Consider the following 19,602-nt stretch of genomic DNA (forward strand, 5'->3'; position numbering starts at 1 on the left):
AATTCTTCGGCGATCAGCCTTCTTTATGGTCCAGCTCTCACTTCCATACATCACTACTGGGAAAACCATAGCTTTAACTATACGGACCTTTGTCGGCAAGGTGATGTCTCTGCTTTTTAAGATGCTGCCTAGGTTTGTCATTGCTTTTCTCCCAAGAGGGAGAAAAGGTTTCAGAGAATGGACAATTCCAGCCCTATCTGCTGGTAGGGCTGGAATTGCCCATTCTCTGAATCCCTGAAGTAGAGAAAACACTGAACTGGATGGGCAATGGGTCTGACTCCCTGCAGAGCAGAGGCAGCCTTGCTAGAAATGACGGCTGGGCAGGGCAGCTCTCCTGGGGCCCAAGGGAGCCTGCCAAAAGGGTTGCCATGAGCAGCATGGGGGTTCCTTGTGAGGCAGCATCCCACCCTGAAAAGAGGGTGCTCCACCTTCCTGCTTGGAAGGGCAGGTGAGGACACCTCCCCCGGCTGAAGTAAGGAATTCAGGAAGCTGCTTTGCTCCATCTGGCTCAGCGCTGCCTGCACTGGCTGGCAGCAGGGGCTCTCCAGGGTTTCAGTGATATGCCCCAGTCCTACCTGGGGATGCTGCCAAGGATGGCATCTGGGGGCTTCTGCATTCCAAGCAGGGGCTCTACCACTGAACTATGGCCCTTCCTGTTAGGCCGCTTATTATGGGATGCCTCCCCCCCCCATCTGATGCGATTTATTGTTTGATTACAGTACTTGGCTTTTTTTACCAAGCCTTTGGGATGCGGTGGAAGGAAGAATCATAGAATCATAGAGTTGGAAGAGACCACAAGGGCCATCCAGTCCAACCCCCTGCCAAGCAGGAAACACCATCAAAGCATTCCTGACATATGGCTGTCAAGCCTCTGCTTAAAGACCTCCAAAGAAGGAGACTCCACCACACTCCTTGGCAGCAAATTCCACTGGCGAACAGCTCTTACTGTCAGGAAGTTCTTCCTAATGTTTAGGTGGAATCTTCTTTCTTGAAGTTTGAATCCATTGCTCCGTGTCCGCTTCTCTGGAGCAGCAGAAAACAATCTTTCTCCCTCCTCCATATGACATCCTTTCATATATTTGAACATGGCTATCATATCACCCCTTAACCTTCTCTTCTCCAGGCTAAACATACCCAGCTCCCTAAGCCGTTCCTCACAAGGCATCGTTTCCAGGCCTCTGGAAGGGCAGGATCCACTGGAGGCAAAGGGGTTCAGGGACTCTTGAGCAGGGTGAGGGAGGGCACATGCCCCCCACCCTCCCAAATGACGGGCACCTTCCAGACATTTCCTCGCCCACCCCAGAAACCACATTGCTTTTCCTCAATGGATTTCACATTTCCTGTGGGCTTAGTAAACAAACTGTTGAGACACCCCAGGAAGTGGCAACCCTCCCTCCCCCTCCCCCCCCCCCCCCCCCCGGCCACCAAGGACCTGGCTTTGCATTTCCTCCTCTGCCCAAAACAGAGTGAGTGACTCTTGGGGCAGAAGGTGAGTCACCCCCTTCCTCTCTCCGCCTCCCCCCCCCACCTGCCATATTACAGAATATAAATGGCCCAGGCAGGGCTCTCTGCTGCAGCAGTCGCCAGAGCCAGAGAACAGGGGCAGACAGGCAGAGAGAGAGAAAGAGAGAGATCCTCGCCCAGCTGACTCGCCATGGGGTCCTTCCTGGCTCCCTCCCTCTTTGGGCTGATGATGATCTCCCTGCATTGCAGCTGCCGGGCTGCTCCGCTCCAGAACAAGGGCCCCCTGGTCATCTCCTTCCCTGGGGATGTGGTCAAGAACGCTTCGGACCGGGAGCTGGCATCTGTAAGTTCTCGAGCTTCCTGGGAGTGGGGTCGCCTAGCATGAGTCTCGGGACCTCAGCTCTGGCTTGGGGCAATTAGGAACCCAGACAGGGCTGCCTTCCCTTAGGCTCTGCTCCACCTCCCTGGCAAGAGTTGCTGGAAACTGCAGGAGGGGAGAATTCTGCTCTTGTGCTCCGATCCTGCTTGCAGGTTTCCGACAGGCATCTGGTTGGCCAAGGGATGCTGGACTAGATGGTCTGATCCAACTGAGTGAGGGGGAGAGTTTAGTTGGCACTGGCAATCTCAGGGTTGTGGGTTCGAGCCCCACGTTGGGCATAAGATTCCTGCATTGCAGCGGGTTGGAACAGATGACCCTTGGGACCCCTTTCAACTCTGCAATTTTGTGATCCTTATGAGGCATTCCTGCCCACCCCCTGGCCAAGAGATTGACGGAGTAGTCTTGGTGAGACCATGGAGCTGGTGGGGTGCAGAGAAATGTGGCTCAGGACCAGTTTGGCTGAACACAGGGGGCATCATGGGGGAATATGCTGGGGAAAGGAGAGGAGGGAAGACTGGATCCGTGTGTGTGTGTGTGTGTGTCCCTGGTAGTTTTAAGCAAACTTGCCTTTCATGCATCTGGGCAGCTGCACCCAGTTCCTCTTTCTTTATCAGTAATGGGGTTTCTCTGAGTCACCTGCCAGTGGCTCACCAACTGGAGTTTTTAGGGGTTCCAGAGGACAGCTAGCTTCAAAGTAAATGTGAAGGTAGCTGTGACTGCTGCAATGCAGGGGGTTGGGCTAGATGACCCTCGGGCTCTCTTCCAGTGTGGTGGTGGTGTAGAGAGCCAGCGTGGTGTAGTGGTTAAGAGAGGCAGACTCGTAATCTGGTGAACCGGGTTCGGGTTCCCGCTCCTCCACATGCAGCTGCTGGGTGGAGCTTGGGCTAGTCACACTTCTCTGAAGTCTCTCAGCCTCACTCACCTCACAGAGTGTTTGTTGTGGGAGAGGAAGGGAAAGGAGCAACCTAGGTGAGGGAGAGGATCCTTGAGCACCCTCCCCACTGCTCCCAGCAAGGGCAGCTCCTTCTTACTGGAAGGGTCTTCTTCACACACAAATGCACCCCTGCAGGGAGGCGACTGATCCCAGGGGAGCAGCTGCTGTGCCAAGCGGCTTGCAGCAGTGGAAACAACGAAGGGTGCCTGGGAGGCAAATGGCAAATAGCTATGGGGTGGCAGAAGAAACTTTTCCTGGGACACAGCCCACTTTGAATCATCCTCAAGATGCCCAAAGGGCTATCCTTACAAGATATGCATGTGTGTGTCTGGGGAGAGAGCAGTTTTAAATAAATCGCCATTAACTAAGACAAATCTTGACGCTGGTCGCAAGGCTGTTCCTTGAGTGACCCATTCACACGCTCAGCAGCAGCAGCAGCAGCAGCAGCCTCTTCCCACACTACGGGGGCGGGGAGCATGGAGCATTTTTCTAGCAATGCTCTGCTCATGGAGCATCTCCAGTGGGAAAGAGATCCACACGTTCTGCTAGAAGTGGATGAGTTCAATATCAACGGATACAGAGTAGCATTGCAGGGGGTTGGACTAGATGAGCCCTGGAGGTCCCTCCCAAGCCTACAAGCCTATGATTCTGTGATTCTAAGAAGTGGCCCCAGTCTCTGGACTGCTTTTGCGCGTGTGTCTTCTCTCTCTCTCTTTCTCTCTTTCTCTCTTTCTCTCTCTCTCTCTCCTCCGAGACAATCTCAGCTCACAGCTCTTTCCTTCCTCCTCCCCCAGCTCTACCTCCAACGCTTCGGGTACTTGCAAGGCCCCAACTCGGGGTCCAGCGGCGGCCAGGTCACCCTGGACTCTGCCCTCAAGAAGATGCAGAAGCGCCTGGGCCTGCCGGAGACAGGGCGGCTGGACGCCCCCACCATGGACGCTATCCGGGCTCCTCGCTGCGGGGTGCCGGATCTGGGCACCTTCCAGACTTTCGAGGGAAACCTCAAGTGGGACCACAATGACATCACCTACCGGTGAGTCCCGGAGGGGACCACTCCCCCCCCCCCAGGGTTGTTTTCTCAATCTCAGCACAGAAGCATAGCAGAGGCAAGTCGGGTCCCTCTTCCAGGGACTGGCGGGCAGCAGCAGCAGGCTGGTCCTTGGCGAGGGCAGCTGCGCCTCTGCGCAGATCTGAGCCGGAACTCCGCGTTTGCCTCGTCTCTGGAAGAGCTCAGCCTGTGCAAGAAAGGGACGGGGGTTGCCCTCGTTCCCTGGTTCCCAAAGTGGGCGGTGCCACCCTAGGAGCCAACTCCCCCTAAAATATTTGCCATTCCTAGGGTCTGCATCCGCCGCGTCTTGTGAGTGATGTGCGGCCGGGCTTATCTCCCCCCAACCAATATTTTATTCCACTTGGTACCCTTGGAAACTGGTATCCATAGTTGTCAAGTTTTCCCTTTTCTCGCGAGGAAGCCTATTCAGCAAAAGGGAATTTCCCTTAAAAAAAGGGAGAACTTGACAACTATGCTGGTATGGCTGGATGAAGTTCATCAGCAGTGGAGCTCAAAAGTTTTAACTGGTTTCGAACAAATGTTTTGAACATTTTGAACCAATGCGCAGTTAAATGCTACCGTTTTGAATCTGATTGCGTTATTTGTTTATCGATTAAATTTATAAACCGCCCTTCCTCCGAAGAGGGCGGTTGACAGTATAAAAACACAAGATACACAACATAGTAAAACGACAAACGCGCACACCTTCGTGAGTCATGCAAACCGCTATTCTGAAAATAGGGTAGCGGGCGCTGGGGAGGAGTTTATGGAAGGGGGGGACTTGGGGGGCCGCTGCCTGCAATGCCGTGGGCGGCCGTGGGTCCTGACTTTGCTCTGCCTGCCTTCCCCAGGGTGCAGAACTACTCGCCCGACGTGGACGCCTCCATCATCGAAGACGCCTTTGCGAGGGCCTTCAAAGTGTGGAGCGATGTGACCCCCCTCACCTTCACGCGCCGGGAGAGCGGGGACGCCGACATCCTCATTATGTTTGGGACGGAAGGTGAGCGTTGCCTGCGGGGGTCGTAGGAACCCCCCCCCCCGGAAACTGCCTCCTCCTCCCCAGGGCAGGGCACCTCTCAGACCCCTTGCTTGTCCTTCACGGATTTGCCTGTCTCCCCCCGCAGAGCACGGAGACGGCTATCCCTTCGACGGCAAGGACGGCCTCCTGGCACACGCCTTCCCACCTGGCAAGGACCGCTACAGTGGGGATGCCCACTTTGACGACGACGAGTTCTGGACCCTGGGCACGGGCGTTGGTGAGTGGGCCGCTGCTTTCCCCTCTTCCCCACATAGAATTGTTGGGTTGGAAGGGGACCCCGGGGTCATCTAGACCAACCCCCTGCAGTGCAGGAGTCCCGGTCAAAGGATCCCTGACCAATGGCCACCGGATGCCTGCTTAAACGCCCTTGCGGCTGTCCCCTCGGGGCTATTCATCTCATCGTTGAATCACAGAACTGAGTGGGAAGGGAAGGTGCCACGAGGGTCCTCTGCTCCAACCCCCTGCAATGCAGGAATCTTTTGCCTAACGTGGGACTCGAACCCACAACTCTGAGATTGCATAATATATATGCATAATACAAAGTCGTGAATTTCTATCCTGTACAAGATAATAACCAATATAGTTACTGTACAGTATATGAATGCAGTGGGGGATTTGTGCTGTATATGCTGTTCTATGATCTCATGGTGACTTGCCCTCTCCTGACCCGCTTCTGCCCTCTCTCCCTCTCCTGAGCAGTGGTGAAGACCCGCTTTGGGAATGCCGACGGAGCCACCTGCCACTTCCCCTTCACCTTTGAGGGCAAGTCCTACTCTACTTGCACCACCGAGGGGCGGGAGGACAACTTGCCCTGGTGCTCCACCACCGCCAGCTTCGAGCAGGACAAGAAGTATGGATTCTGCCCCAGTGAATGTGAGTGGCCAGGGAAGGAAGGGGGGCCGGGGGGGGAGGAGTGAGAGGGGCTGGAGGCCCCCCAAGGGCGGATCTACTAGGAAGCAAATGAAGCTTCAGGGCCCCTAATCCCAGAGGGGCCCCAGGAGTGGCTTTACTCCACGTTGCTTGAAAAATTGTGGGTATGTTGTTGTTGTGGTTTAGTCATTTAGTCATGTCCGACTCTTCGTGACCCCATGGACCAGAGCACGCCAGGCACTCCTGTCTTGCACTGCCTCCCGCAGTTTGGTCAAACTCATGTTCGTAGCTTTGAGAACACTGTCCAACCATCTCGTCCTCTGTCGTCCCCTTCTCCTAGTGCCCTCCATCTTTCCCAACATCAGGGTCTTTTCCAGGGAGTCTTCTCTTCTCATGAGGTGGCCAAAGTATTGGAGCCTCAGCTTCAGGATCTGTCCTTCCAGTGAGCACTCAGGGCTGATTTCCTTTAGAATGGATAGGTTTGATCTCAAGAGTCTCCTCCAGCACCATAATTCAAAAGCATCAATTCTTCGGCGATCAGCCTTCTTGATGGTCCAGCTCTCACTTCCATACATCACTACTGGGAAAAACATAGCTTTAACTATACGGACCTTTGTCGGCAAGGTGATGTTTCTGCTTTTTAAGATGCTGTGGGTATAGTAGACCCAATTTGACTCGCTCAGATCAATTTGATCAATCTTTTGTGTGGCATATATTTCAACAATCCCAATGCTTGAGAGTCAGTAGCTCAGAGGCTGTAAAGGTTGTTGTAAACAACCCCATTGAAGAAGATGACGGTGGCTCTCTCTCTCTCTCTCTCTCTCTCTCTCTCTCTCTCTCTCTCTCTGTGTGTGTGTGTGTGTGTGTGTGTTGTTGTTGTTTAGTCGTTTAGTCGTGTCCGACTCTTCGTGACCCCATGGACCATTTATGCTTTAATGCTTTATTGATTCCAAAAAGAAAAGAGTCAACAGTTGTTTTTTTTATACATACCGGTATCTTCTATGGCGACTTCCCATCACCCCATCATGGGTCCTTAGTATTTTCAGTTTGTCATGCTTACCTTTATCAATGGCAATACATCTTAGTTCTCTTACGCGTCTACAATTCCCTACTTTCCCACAGAAGTCACTCCTGGCCTGCCAACAAGTTCAGATTTTTGCAGCGCTCCCTGAGATACTTTCTGTACATGTCCCATTCCCTCATAAATGTTTGTCCAGTCCGATCCCTTAATTTTTCTAATCCTTGCTAATCTGCAGACTCTACGGTTTCGATTGCCGCTCCAGTTTGGTTGGGGGTTACATCTCCTTTCCGTTTTCTAACTGTGAGAATTCATGCTCTGCAGACCTCGTTGCTGCTTGCAAAAGGCCCCCCCCCCCGGTAACAGTTCAAGCTTTCAGGGCCCCCAAATGTAAGCCTGCCCCTCCTCCTCCAGCCTGGCCGGCTCAAGACGCTCCTTTCTCCGTGCCTCTGCCTAGTGCTCTTCACCTACGGAGGCAACGCAGACGGGGAGAAGTGCGTCTTCCCCTTCACCTTCCTGGGCAAGTCCTACGACAGCTGCACCACCGAGGGGCGCAGCGATGGGTACCGCTGGTGCGCCACCACAGAGAGCTTCGACCGCGACAAGAAGTACGGATTCTGCCCCAACAGAGGTACAGGCACGCAGTTTCATTTTAAGAAGGGTGCCACGGGCTGGGTCTGTCTGTATATACCCGTCACTAGTCCCTAAGGGCAGGGGGGCTCACTGGTTAGGGAAAGGCACTCTGGATGCACTCAGAGGCACTCTTCCTTGCAGAGCTGAGCCAGAGAATCCCAGAAGTGTTGAAAGAGGCACCCTGGGCTCATCTAGTCCAGCCCCCTGCAAGGCAGAAACCGCAGCTAAATGGTATCTGAAGAAGTGTGCATGCACACGAAAGCTCATACCAAAATATAAACTTAGTTGGTCTTTAAGGTGCTACTGAAGGAATTTTTTTATTTTGCTTCGACTCTGACCAACACGGCTACCTACCTGTAACCGCAGCTAAATGGTGTTATTTATTTATTTATTCATTATCATTTATTAAATTTCTATACTGCCCTTCATCTGAATATCACAAGGGCGTTTACAATACAAAAAGAGGAAAATGCCTAACATTGTAACAAACAGAAACAAGAACACACACACACACACACACACACACACACACACACACCAGTTTAAAAGGACGTAGGTTGTTTAATTAGCCAAGGGCCTGGATGAAAAGGAATGTTTTTGCGGCAATCGCAGCTAAAGAGCCTCAGGCTCATATAATTGGACAGGGTCCCCACGGGTCATCTCGCCGAAGGCAGAAATCACAACCTTGGCCCTGATGGGTCCTGGAGCTGCTGGGCCCATATCCCAGCAGGCCATGTGGGTCACACTGAACTTTAATAATAATAATAATAATAATAATAATAATAATAATTCTATTATTTATACCCAGCCCATCTGGCTGGGGTTCCCCAGCCACTCTGGGTGCGGGTCTGGCAAAATGGCTTGAACCCGGGGCCAGCTGCCCTCAGGGCTGAGCTGTGGGGCTGCCTATGGGTCCCTTCCTGCCACAGGGAAGGAAGGCAACCATGTCAGAACGCTCACCGGCCGTCTCCCTGCAGACACAGCCGTGATTGGCGGGAACTCCCAGGGCGAGCCCTGCGCCTTCCCCTTCGTCTTCCTGGGCAAGACCTACAGCAGCTGCACCTCCGAGGGGCGTGAGGACGGGCGACTCTGGTGCGCCACCACCGGCAACTACGACACCGACAGGAAGTGGGGCCTCTGCCCCGACAAAGGTACCCCCGGAGCCTCTGGCGCATGAGCCAGCCTGGAGAGAGGAGGAGGCTAATGGCCCTTTGGGTCCAGCACCTGGTTCTCAGGTGGTTCAGCCAGATGCCTGTGTGAGGGTGCGGGTGGTTCTGATGCTGGGCCAAATTGGGGGGGGGCAGAGAAGTGAGGAGGGAGAGGCAGAGCCCCCACCCAGCATCTCCTTCCTGCCTTCCAGGGTACAGCATCTTCCTGGTCGCTGCACACGAGTTTGGGCATTCGCTGGGCCTGGAGCATTCCGACGTGCGGGAGGCCCTGATGTATCCCATGTACAGCTACCTGGCTGATTTCCAGCTGCACTCCGATGACGTGGCTGGGATCCAGTCCCTCTATGGTGAGTGGGGTGCTGGGGCGCCTTTAGCTGGGGTCCCCTGCTCAGCCCCCTGCCAGTGCCACGGCACTGTGGGCAGGAGGGGGCCCAGAATGTCAAGAGGGAAAGCCTTCCTGTGCCCCACAGCTCCCCCTTAGTAGCTCCTCTTCTTGGAGGTTGGGAGGAATGGTGGATAAATAAATAAAACAGATTATAAGGTGTAGATAACAAATGTAGGGTTGCCATGTGTCCTCTTTTTCCAGGACACGCCCTCTTTTTCAGGGGTAAAATTGGAGACAAATTGCATTCACTTGCATTGAGTGGCTGTCATAGTGTCCTCTTTTTTGCTCTTCAAAATATGGCAATCCTAAACCATGCAATCAATAAAATAGAGGAGATCTGTCTGGGGTGCCTGGGTGCCTGTTGTGGCCTGACCTTCCCCTGCACATCCCCCTGGCATGATCTGGTCTTTCCAATGGGTCCATGCCCTTGAAAATGCTTTGCCCTTCCCACTCCTTCCTAGGCAGAGGGTCAGGTGTGCAACCCACGGCGGGCACCCTCCCTACTACTACTCAGAGCCCCGAGGACCCTGACCAAACCACCGAGGAATACGATGATGAGGGCTCCAGCACGGATGAGGATGTCACGGAGACCACCCCAACAGTCACAGAGGCCACCACTCCCATGGAGACCACCCCCGGGGGCCGCTCCGGAGAAGCTTGCAAAGTCGCTCAATTTGACGGGGTGAGCGAGATCAAGAAGGAGCTCCACCTCTTCAAGGACGGGTGAGTGGCAGGAGGAGGAGGAGGAGGGCAGTGGAGGGGCTGGAATGGGGCAATGGGCTGTGTGAGCCCACGGGGGGGGGGGGACACACACACGGGCTTTGTGTCCCTCTGCACCTTTCCAAACTCAGCCAGGGAGGGAGGAAGAGAGGGCTGCTCTGCTCTTCATGAGTTGTGATTCCTGCATTGCGAGGGGCTGATGACCCTTCAGGGGCCATACTCATTGCGAGATGGGCTGTCAGGTAAAAGTGGGCATTTTGTGAGCGTTTTCTTTTTTAAAATAATTTTTATTTATTTTCCATTTTACAATATACATTCACATCACAACACTCCACTTTACGGCCCTGGCTCTCTAGAGCCTGTCCACTTCCTTCCCTCCCGCCTCATGGCTTTCAAAATTAACTTTCATCTCATTGAATTTTTGTACGTTTTCCAATTCTAATTACACTCATTCCAAAATACCTCAAAATTTAAATAAATATAAAGGGGGGATTCTCCTTACAAGTCTTCAGATAACCCTGCTAGTGATGTTGTTGTTTAGTCGTTTAGCCGTGTCCGACTCTTCGTGACCCCATGGACCAGAGCACGCCAGGCACTCCTGTCTTTCACTGCCTCCCGCAGTTTGGTCAAACTCATGTTCGTAGCTTCGAGAACACTGTCCAACCATCTCGTCCTCTGTCGTCCCCTTCTCCTAGTGCCCTCCATCTTTCCCAACATCAGGGTCTTTTCCAAGGAGTGATGTTAGTTGCTTACAATGATCTTTCAAATACAGTATTGTGTAAATTTGCTCCAGTCCTTTTGGAATACTTGATCATTCTAGTTTCAGATTTTTCCATCACCTTCATCTGCCCCTCTTCTTTCATTGGTACTTCTTCTTGTTTCCATTTTTGGGCTACAAGAATTCTTGCCGCAGTTGTTGCATACTTAAACAGCCTTTTATCTTCCCTTGGTATCTCTTCACCCACAATACCCAGTAAAAAGGCTTCTGGTTGTTTTTTTTTTTTAACAAAAGTGTTTTTCAACATTTTCTATTTGACTTATAAAGAGGTAAAGGCTTTCTGGGAAATGATATAGAATGAGTTTTATGAGTGTTTTCATTTGTGCCCCAATGAAGCTGAACATTGGAAGATTTAGGACGGAGACAGGGAAGGTCCTTCTTCATGCAGTTCATAGTTAAACTGCGGAACTCCCTGCCACAGGAGGCAGCGATGGCCGCCAACTTGGATGGCTTTAAAAGAGAATTGGGCAAATTCCTGGAAGAGGAGAGGACTATCAATGGCCGCTAGTCAGGATGGCTCTGCCCTGCCCCCACAGTTGGAGGCAGCAATACTTCTGAATCCCAGTGGCTGGAAACCACAGGAAGGGAGAATTGCTCCTGTGCTCAAAACCTCCTTGTGGCATCTGCAAGAACTGGGTGCTGGACCAGATGGGCCCCCTTTGGTCTGGCCCAGCAGGACTCCTCCACTGTTCTTAGGCTCTCTTTTTTTTAAATTTATTTTTATTGCACATGAATAAAACAAAGAATGATACATACACATACATTCATGCCATTCGTCATACAAGACATAAACAGAAAATCAATTGCCTACACTAGCATGCCCTACCTACACATTACATTCCTACCTATAAAGCTATATTGCTAATATTATATTCAAATTTCTTGTCAGAATTTAAAAGTCCAATAGGACAATTATAAGGAAACTTCGATAGGAAGAGAAAAGAGTAATAGACAAACTAGACAGCAGCTAAGGCCTAACCTAAAATGTTTTTTGGTTATAATAGAAGAGGTTTAAAAAAGTATCTCAGGAAAGGAAAATACAAAAAGAAACAGAAGAACAAAAAAAGAGAGAGAGAGAGAGAAAGAAAAAGGAAAAAAAAGGCCAACAAAATACAAAAAGGAAATAAGAAGCTAAAGTCGTAAGAGAGGGAGAAAAAAAGAACAGAGAGTAAAAAGAAAAAGAAGAAAAGAAAGGCGATTCAGACTGATTCAACAGTCATATCTCAACTAAATACATTTCATCCTCTAACACTTCCGCCGCGCTATACACAGAAGTTTACCCTTCAATATTTCTTATACCGTCCTCTAATTACCGCTCATAGTCTCATTGACCTTCGTACTTGATCCCGATCCCATAACCTAAATCATTATCATCTTATCACAAGTACTATAAGGGAAAAAAAGTGAACACTCTAAATTTCTTATGAACAATCCTGTATAGTTATTCTAAACACAGCCAAGTTCTGTTCCCCACTCCCATATTCCTTAGATAATCATTGAGGCACTCCCACTGTTTTCTGATCTTATCTCTGGACTTATTGTGTATCAAATCTGTTAGCTTTGCTAGTTCTAGGTATTCGCAAAGTTTGTCGACCCATTCGCTTCTTGTTGGTATTCTTGGTTCCTTCCAGGTTTTTGCAATAAGCGTCCTTGCCGCAGTTGTTGCACATAAGTATATGTCTACCTTATCTCGGGGTATATCACTATTTAGGATACCTAATAGATATGCTTCCGCTTTTTTCCTATACGTGGTTTTAATTAATTTTTGGGTTTCCCGGTTTCTTAGGCTCTTATGACTAGGGCTGCCCCCGTTGCTCTCCTCTCTTGCCAACTCCAACCCAGGAGTCCACCTGCCTTCCTCCACACCTGGCCAAACCTGGTGGAGGCTGGAGAGCCAGGATGGAGCCTCCCTCCTTCCTTCCCTCCCTGCCTGCTCCAGCCCCTGCTCACAGAGACCTTTCCCTCCTTCCCAGGCAATACTGGAAGAAGCCAGTGTCCGGCACAGGGGCCATTGTGGGCCCATTCCGCATCCAGGACAGCTGGCCGGCCCTCCCAGATGTGATTGATGCTGCTATCCAGGACGCACAGACAAAGAAAATCTACTTCTTCTCTGGTGAGTGGCTTCCGCCAGTTCCACACCCCACACCTGCTCTGGGGAACCATCGTGGCTGCGCGTGGAAATGGGTCAAAAATGAAGGGCAAAGAAGATTTGGGGGTGGGGTGGGGTGGTATATGAGTCCACACTAGCCATAAACACCAGTCCTGAAAGACCCACATTGGCTCCCAGTACGTTTCCGAGCACAATTCAAAGTGTTGGTGCTGACCTTTCAAGCCCTAAACGGCTTCAAACGCCCAGTATACCTCAAGGACTGTCTCCACCCCAATGTTCAGCCCGGACACTGAGGTCCAGCTCCGAGGGCCTTCTGGCTGTTCCCTCCCTGTGAGAAGTGAAGTTACAGGGAACCAGGCAGAGGGCCTTCTCGGTTGTGGTGCCTGCCCTGTGGAACACCCTCCCATCAGACTATCTGACTTTCAGAAGACATCTGAAGGTGGCCCTGTTTAGGAAAGCTTTTAATGTTTGATGTATTTATTGTGTTTTGAATATTCTATTGGGAGCCATCCCAGAGTGGCTGGTGAAACCCAGCCAGGTGGGCAGGGTATAAATAAATAAATATATTATTATTCATTAGATTGTCCAATTGTCTAATTGGCAATTATCAATAACACAGCTTTGTGAGACAGAAGGATAGCAGAGGAATCTATCTGCCTACGAACAACTTTAGCTGTGTTCCAGACACTTGCAAAAAATACTCACCCAGTACGTTCCGTCACAAATGTCCAGCCTTGTTTCTAAAACGTCCAGAAACTTTTCCTTCTGAGTTCAGATAACAGTCCGTAGCAGCGGAAACTTTATCCGACTCTCCATGCCTTTCCGTGCCTGTGAAATAACTCAGGTCCACTCCCTTGTTCATTAAAACAAAGAGATTTATTGCTTAGGGCAGCTCACAGCCAGGAGAGTTCAACTCCATCCTCGGCTGGAACTGCGACACAAACAGAACAGAAAACAAACATACAGTCTCATATAACAGAAAGTATACAACAGCAACAGGTACTACTTCCTGTTTACATGGACACGTCACAGAGGCCCTGCGGCAGGACGATTGCTGAGCTATTAACCCTCTCAGCTCACATTATTATTATTATTATTATTATTATTATTATTATTATTATTATTATTATTATGCATAGCTCCATGCTCAAAATGTGATGTGTGGGCGATTTGCCTGGGCAGAGAGAAGCAGCAGCACTGTGGCTCCCCTCACTTCCCCCCAAGAAGCTGCCCAGAGAACTTGCTGAAGCCCACAAGGGACCCCTTGAAAGCTCTTGAGGCAGAGTGGCTGGTCCTCTTCTCACCTGACTCAAGATGCCTGCTAGCAGGACGAGTCTGACGGTCATACTAGATGGATTTAGATGACTGCAAGAGGATATTTGATCTAGGAATGATCCTTCCTCTTTCTCACCTTGTGTGAGAATGCAAAGATCTATTTCAGCAGAGCTGAAATCACCACCTGTGCGCAGCTTACCTCTGAAAGCTATTAGGACAAGATTGCATAATCTTCCAGAATACTTATAATATCCAAGGATGCTTTGGGCAGATTCGGATTATCTTCTCCCTTTTTATTTTCCCCTCTTAACAAAGACATCACTTTCAGACAAATAAGTAAACAATAAAAAGGTGAGGTTTACGTACATCAGGGTCTTGCCAGGATCCAGCAGATACAGTGATGAAAATCAGGCTGGCAAGAATCCTTAAACATTGCAAACACCCATAGTCCAGTTCAAAATGGAGATTGCTTTCTGGAGGAGAGCACAGGAATGTCTTCCCCCATCGCAGGTCAGAAAAAGAGTGTGCAGTGGCAGAAAGAAGTAGAGATTAAGTGTCTCTCTTGTTCTCCTTCCTGCCACAGAGGATATGGCCTCATACGGTCCCCTGCCTGGGACTTGCTAGCCAACATGCCATCTGTGACACCTGCCGAGGGGTGAACACGGAAAGTTGCAAAAGCTGTTTCTCCTCTGCAGGTCGGCACTTCTGGGTGTACCAGGAGTCGAGAGTCTTGGGACCCCGGAACATCGAGAAGCTGGGCATCCCGAGTGACGTGCCAAAGATTGTGGGGGCCCTGCAGGAGAAGCCAGGCAAACTCCTCCTCTTCAGTGGGGAGCACTTCTGGAGGTACTACCAAGGATCCTGGGGGAGTGGAGAAGGCAGGGGAGAGAAAGCAGAAAGAGGGCACCTGGTCAGACCTCTGCCTGCAGGCCCCTCTCCCCCCATTGGGGATGTAATCCTGGTCACAGGGGGCCAGGATCAGAGAGCGACAGGGGCTGGTGGAGAACACAGAATGGGAAGGTCCCCCAAAGGTCATCTAGTTCAGTCCCCTGCAATGCAGGAATCACAGCTCTTGACCTCAGAAAGTCCATCCTAATGTTTAGTGGGAATCTCCTTTCTTGTCATTTGAATCCATTTATTCTCTGCAGCAAGAGAAAACAAGCTTGGTCCCTCTTCCATGCGACAGCCCTTGGGCTATCTGAAGATGGCTGTCCTATCAGCTCTCAGACTGAGTCCTCTCCCTGGGGCTTAACTCCCCCCCCCACTGCTCCCCCCACTGCTCCTCATAAGGTCTCCAGACGCCTGATCATCAGAGAGAGGCCAGTTCTTCTCCAGGACCATCAGTCCTGCAGTTTGACTTGGCCAGGGAGGAATCACCCCTTCTCAGCTCTGACTTGATGGGCACAATAGCTGGTTGCTTCTCTGCCAGGCCCAGAACATGGAGAAGGGGAAACTGCCTGCCCCATAGCATGAGCAGCTCCACCCGACAAGCACCCATCTTCCTGCCACTGAGTCAATCATCTTCAAAGCCAGTGACAAATAGGGAAGGCACATTTCTGGCCTCAACATGGGTCATCCTTGAGGCATCAGGCATCCTCCTGCCCCCGTGTTGTCAGGACTGAAACGGCCCTGTGCCCATCCCAGCACTGACCAGACCTGTGAAGAGGGCATTGGGGGGGGAGGAGAAGAAGGCCTGGGGTGGACCATGGGAAAAGCCTTCCATCCTGAGTCTTGCTTTCCTCCTCCAGGCTGGATGTGAAATCGGAGCGAGCGGATAAAGGCTCTCCTCACTACACCGACAGCCTCTTTCCTGGGGTCCCACTGGACTCTGAGAATATCTTCCACTTTAAAGGTAAGGAGGGTGAAGAGGGGCAGGCATGGGCTTAGAATGCATCTGACCTGGGGGGTGGGGGTTGGGGTTGGGGTGGGGGAGGGCACTGCCAGGAGGGGGATTCAAGTCTAATCCACCACCCCAATTCCCAGACTGTGCTCTGCGGAGCTTGCCTTGGTGTCCCTGCTCAGAGGCTGAGATGCTCTGCCTCTCTTGACCTTACGGTATGTAGACTCTGGCCTTAATGGCCTTGCAGGAGCTCCCTCTTTAGGTGGGGGTGGGAATTGCTCCACTCACCTGAGCCCCTGCCCAAGGTCCAGCCTTTGTCTTCCCATCAATGCTCAGAGCAAACTTTTATGCTCTAGGTCTAAAGAAGGCGAGCTGCTGGAGGCTCCTTGCTGGGATTTCTGTACGCAGCCATGGGAATCATGGCACTGGGGGAGGGAGGGGGATTAAATTCATGCTCCCCACCAGGTGTTAATGTTCTGTGGTGGAAGGCAAAGGGGTGCCCATGGCAAATATCTGTATATTTAACCCTGAAAGGTAAATATCAGCTCTGGGGTGGGGGGTGCCATTAACATGGGGGGAGGGGAAGTAGGGCGAAGGGTAGAGCTCTACCTCCAAGTGCTCTGTCCCCAGTCGGATGGCACTGTGGTCTAAACCACTAAGCCTCTTGGGCTTACCAACTGAAAGGTTGGCAGTTCGAATCCCCACGACTCTGTTGCTCTGTCCCAGCTCCTGCCAACCTAGCAGTTCGAAAGCACACCAGTGCAAGTAGATAAACAGGTACCACTGCAGTGGGAAGGTAAATGGCATTTCCATGAGCTTTGGCTTCTGTCACACTGTCCCGTTGCACCAGAAGTGGTTTAGTCCTGCTGGCCACATGACCCAGAAAGCTGTCTGTGGACAAACGCCAGCTCCCTCGGCCTGAAAATGAAATGAGCGCCTCAACCCCATAGCCACCTTTGACTGGACTTAACCATCCAGAGGTCCTTTACCTTTACCTTTACCTTTTACCCCAGTCAGTTTGAGAGCTTCCCCTCGACTCCCTGCTCGTTTATTCATTTATTTCATAAAATTTAAACTCCGCTTGATTGTAAAATAAACCTCAACGCGGTTTATGAAGATAAAGCAATGACATCGTCAAGAAGAAAAACCAACACCAATAGTCTAAAAGACAGATTAACTCTCGCATTGACTTTCTAAACATCTGGGCAGGTGCAGAAAAAACATCATAGAGGAGGCGCCCGCCTGATCTCAGTAGGCAAGGAGTTCAGCTGCCCCTCCTTGGGTAGCTTTTGGGCATATTGCCTCCTTTGCTGGTGACGTTGGCACGCCTTTGATAACCATCCTCCCCAATTTCCTTCCCGCTTCCAGGAAAATACCACTTTTGCCGGGGACCGTTCTGTTGGCGAATGACCCCACGTTACCAGGTGGACAGAGTGGGCTACCTGAAGTACGAGGTGCTGAAATGCCCGGAAGAGTAAGGTTGCCAGAGGGCTGCTGGGACCCTCCTGTGGCTGCGGTGGGACTTTAGGGCAGTCGCTCAAGCAGCTTTGTCGCCCCAGCCTGGACCCGCGGATCAACCCGGGAGGCTGTGCCCAGGAGATGCTGGTGCCCTGCTCGACTGCCGCATGAAGAGGACTCTCCAGCCACCCTGTGCTGCTCCCGGGGCACGCAGACCTTCTGCCAGCCTGAGCCAGGTGCCTTGCAAAAGTCTCGCTGGGTGCAGGCAGCCGGGCTGCTGGCACAGAGAGGGTCCCTGCCTCGTGTGTGTGTGTGTGTGTGTTGCTTGATCATGGACTTGTGGCAAAGACCCCCCCCCTGGGGAAGAGAAGGAGGGTGCCCTCAACCCTCCCACCACCTCTGCCACCTGTGGGACCTCCAACATTTTGCACTTTCCGAATAAATGAAACTCCATATAATAAATTCGAACTCTACCTGGAGCCTCTTGTCTGCTTATGAAGTGGTACAAAGGGTGGGATTTGGGGTGGGTGGGTGTGGCTGGAAGGGGCTCCGGACATCTGGGAAGCAACACTAGCTCAGTGCTGCAAATGCTGCTAGCCAGCAGATCTCCTGGTTCCCCCCCTTATTTATAACCCCCTGCAGAGCATTTCCTATCAGAATAAGGGCGAGTGCCCTGCTTGCTTGCCTCAGCTTCCAGTTCTGTGGGCTGGTAGCAAAGAACTCCCTATTGCTAACCGACAGGGTGTGTAAATAAATCATAGAAGCATAGAATGGTAGAGTTGGAAGGGACCCCAAGGATCATTTAATTCCAACCCCCTGCAATGCTGGAATCTCAACTGAAGCATCCATGACAGATGGCCATCCAACCTCTGCTTAGAAACCCCCAAGGAAGGAGAGTCCACCACCTCCCCAGGGAGACTGCTCCCCTGTCGAACAGCTCTTAAGGCCAGAAAGTTCTTCCGGATATTTAGTCGGACTCTCTTTCCTTTGAACCTGTCAGTTTGGGTCATGGAGGAGAAAACAATCTTGTTCCCTCTTCCATGTGGCAGCCCTTCAGATATCTGGAAACGGTGATCCTATCTCTTCTCAATCTCCTCTTTTCCTTCTGAGCATCTGCTTGGCCCCTATGAGAACAGGACTAAAGGAGTCTTTGGCCGATCCAGCAGCCCCCACCCTATCAGAATATATTTTATTGCTTTTTCACATATAATAAACATAATTTAAAATACAATAAGCAACAGCGGTAGCAGCCAGTCCATCATTTAATGGGAGGAAAGTGTAACCAGCTTAAAATTAGAACCATTACTTAGAACAAGTTTATGATACCTATTAAAGTCTCTAATCCAATAAGTCTCTGCAGATGCTTCCGTGGGTCGGAGGCGGCTGTCTCAATTGATCGTCTCATCTCATCCAGGAGATGAATGGATGCCATGCATTGTAAAAGGATGGATCATTTAGAAATAGCAAGATGCTGGTGTTCTGCAACTGATCTGTCCATAGACTCAGGGCAGAGTGTTCCGTCGCTCTGACCAATCGAAGCAAAAGTGAGTCCTTTATCCTGTAGAAAGCCCATGTCCACAGAGCATGGGGCCTTTCCTGCAAAGGCAGCCGCCTCACCTCAGTTTCTCAGCTCTGAAACATGCAACACTTCACCCAACCATACAAAATCAAATGTAGGGTTTTTATGTGAGCAGTGAGGCAGTGTTGTTGTTGTTTAGTCGTTTAGTCGTGTCCGACTCTTCGTGACCCCATGGACCAGAGCACGCCAGGCACTCCTGTCTTGCACTGCCTCCCGCAGTTTGGTCAAACTCATGTTCGTAGCTTCAAGAACACTGTCCAACCATCTCGTCCTCTGTCGTCCCCTTCTCCCAGTGCCCTCAATCTTTCCCAACATCAGGGTCTTTTCCAGGGAGTCCCCTTCACCTTGTGCCCTCCATCTTTCCCAACATCAGGGTCTTTTCCAGGGAGTCCCCTTCTCTTTCTGCCCTCCATCTTTCCCAACATCAGGGTCTTTTCCAGGGAGTCCCCTTCTCCTTGTGCCCTCCATCTTTCCCAACATCAGGGTCTTTTCCAGGGAGTCTTCTCTTCTCATGAGGTGGCCAAAGTATTGGAGCCTCAGCTTCACGATCTGTCCTTCCAGTGGGCACTCAGGGCTGATTTCCTTAAGAATGGATAGGTTTGATCTTCTTGCAGTCCATGGGACTCTCAAGAGTCTCCTCCAGCACCATAATTCAAAAGCATCAATTCTTTGGCGATCAGCCTTCTTTATGGTCCAGCTCTCACTTCCATACATCACTATTGGGAAAATCATAGCTTTAACTATACGGACCTTTGTCGGCAAGGTGATGTCTCTGCTTTTTAAGATGCTGTCTAGGTTTGTCATTGCTTTTCTCCCAAGAATAAGCGTCTTTTAATTTCGTGACTGATGTCACCATCTGCAATGATCATGGAGCCCTTTCTATTTGCCAGGAGGTGATGGGAC

General features: G+C 51.1%; 1 protein-coding gene across 1 annotated transcript; it reads left to right on the top strand.

Moving 5' to 3' along the window:
- The first annotated feature begins 1,572 nt into the window (after window positions 1-1,572).
- Window positions 1,573-17,599, top strand: MMP9 (matrix metallopeptidase 9). The gene is made up of 13 exons (XM_035123817.2): window positions 1,573-1,807; window positions 3,572-3,810; window positions 4,677-4,825; window positions 4,950-5,081; window positions 5,564-5,737; window positions 7,210-7,383; window positions 8,363-8,536; window positions 8,746-8,901; window positions 9,401-9,662; window positions 12,411-12,550; window positions 14,518-14,668; window positions 15,571-15,674; window positions 17,031-17,599. Exons 1-13 carry the CDS (start codon window positions 1,655-1,657, stop codon window positions 17,138-17,140), a joined length of 2,118 nt encoding a protein of 705 aa, XP_034979708.1. The 5' UTR covers window positions 1,573-1,654; the 3' UTR covers window positions 17,141-17,599.
- The last annotated feature ends 2,003 nt before the right edge of the window (window positions 17,600-19,602 follow it).

This window comes from Zootoca vivipara, chromosome 7 (assembly GCF_963506605.1).
Source record: "Zootoca vivipara chromosome 7, rZooViv1.1, whole genome shotgun sequence".
Lineage (NCBI taxonomy): Eukaryota > Metazoa > Chordata > Lepidosauria > Squamata > Lacertidae > Zootoca > Zootoca vivipara.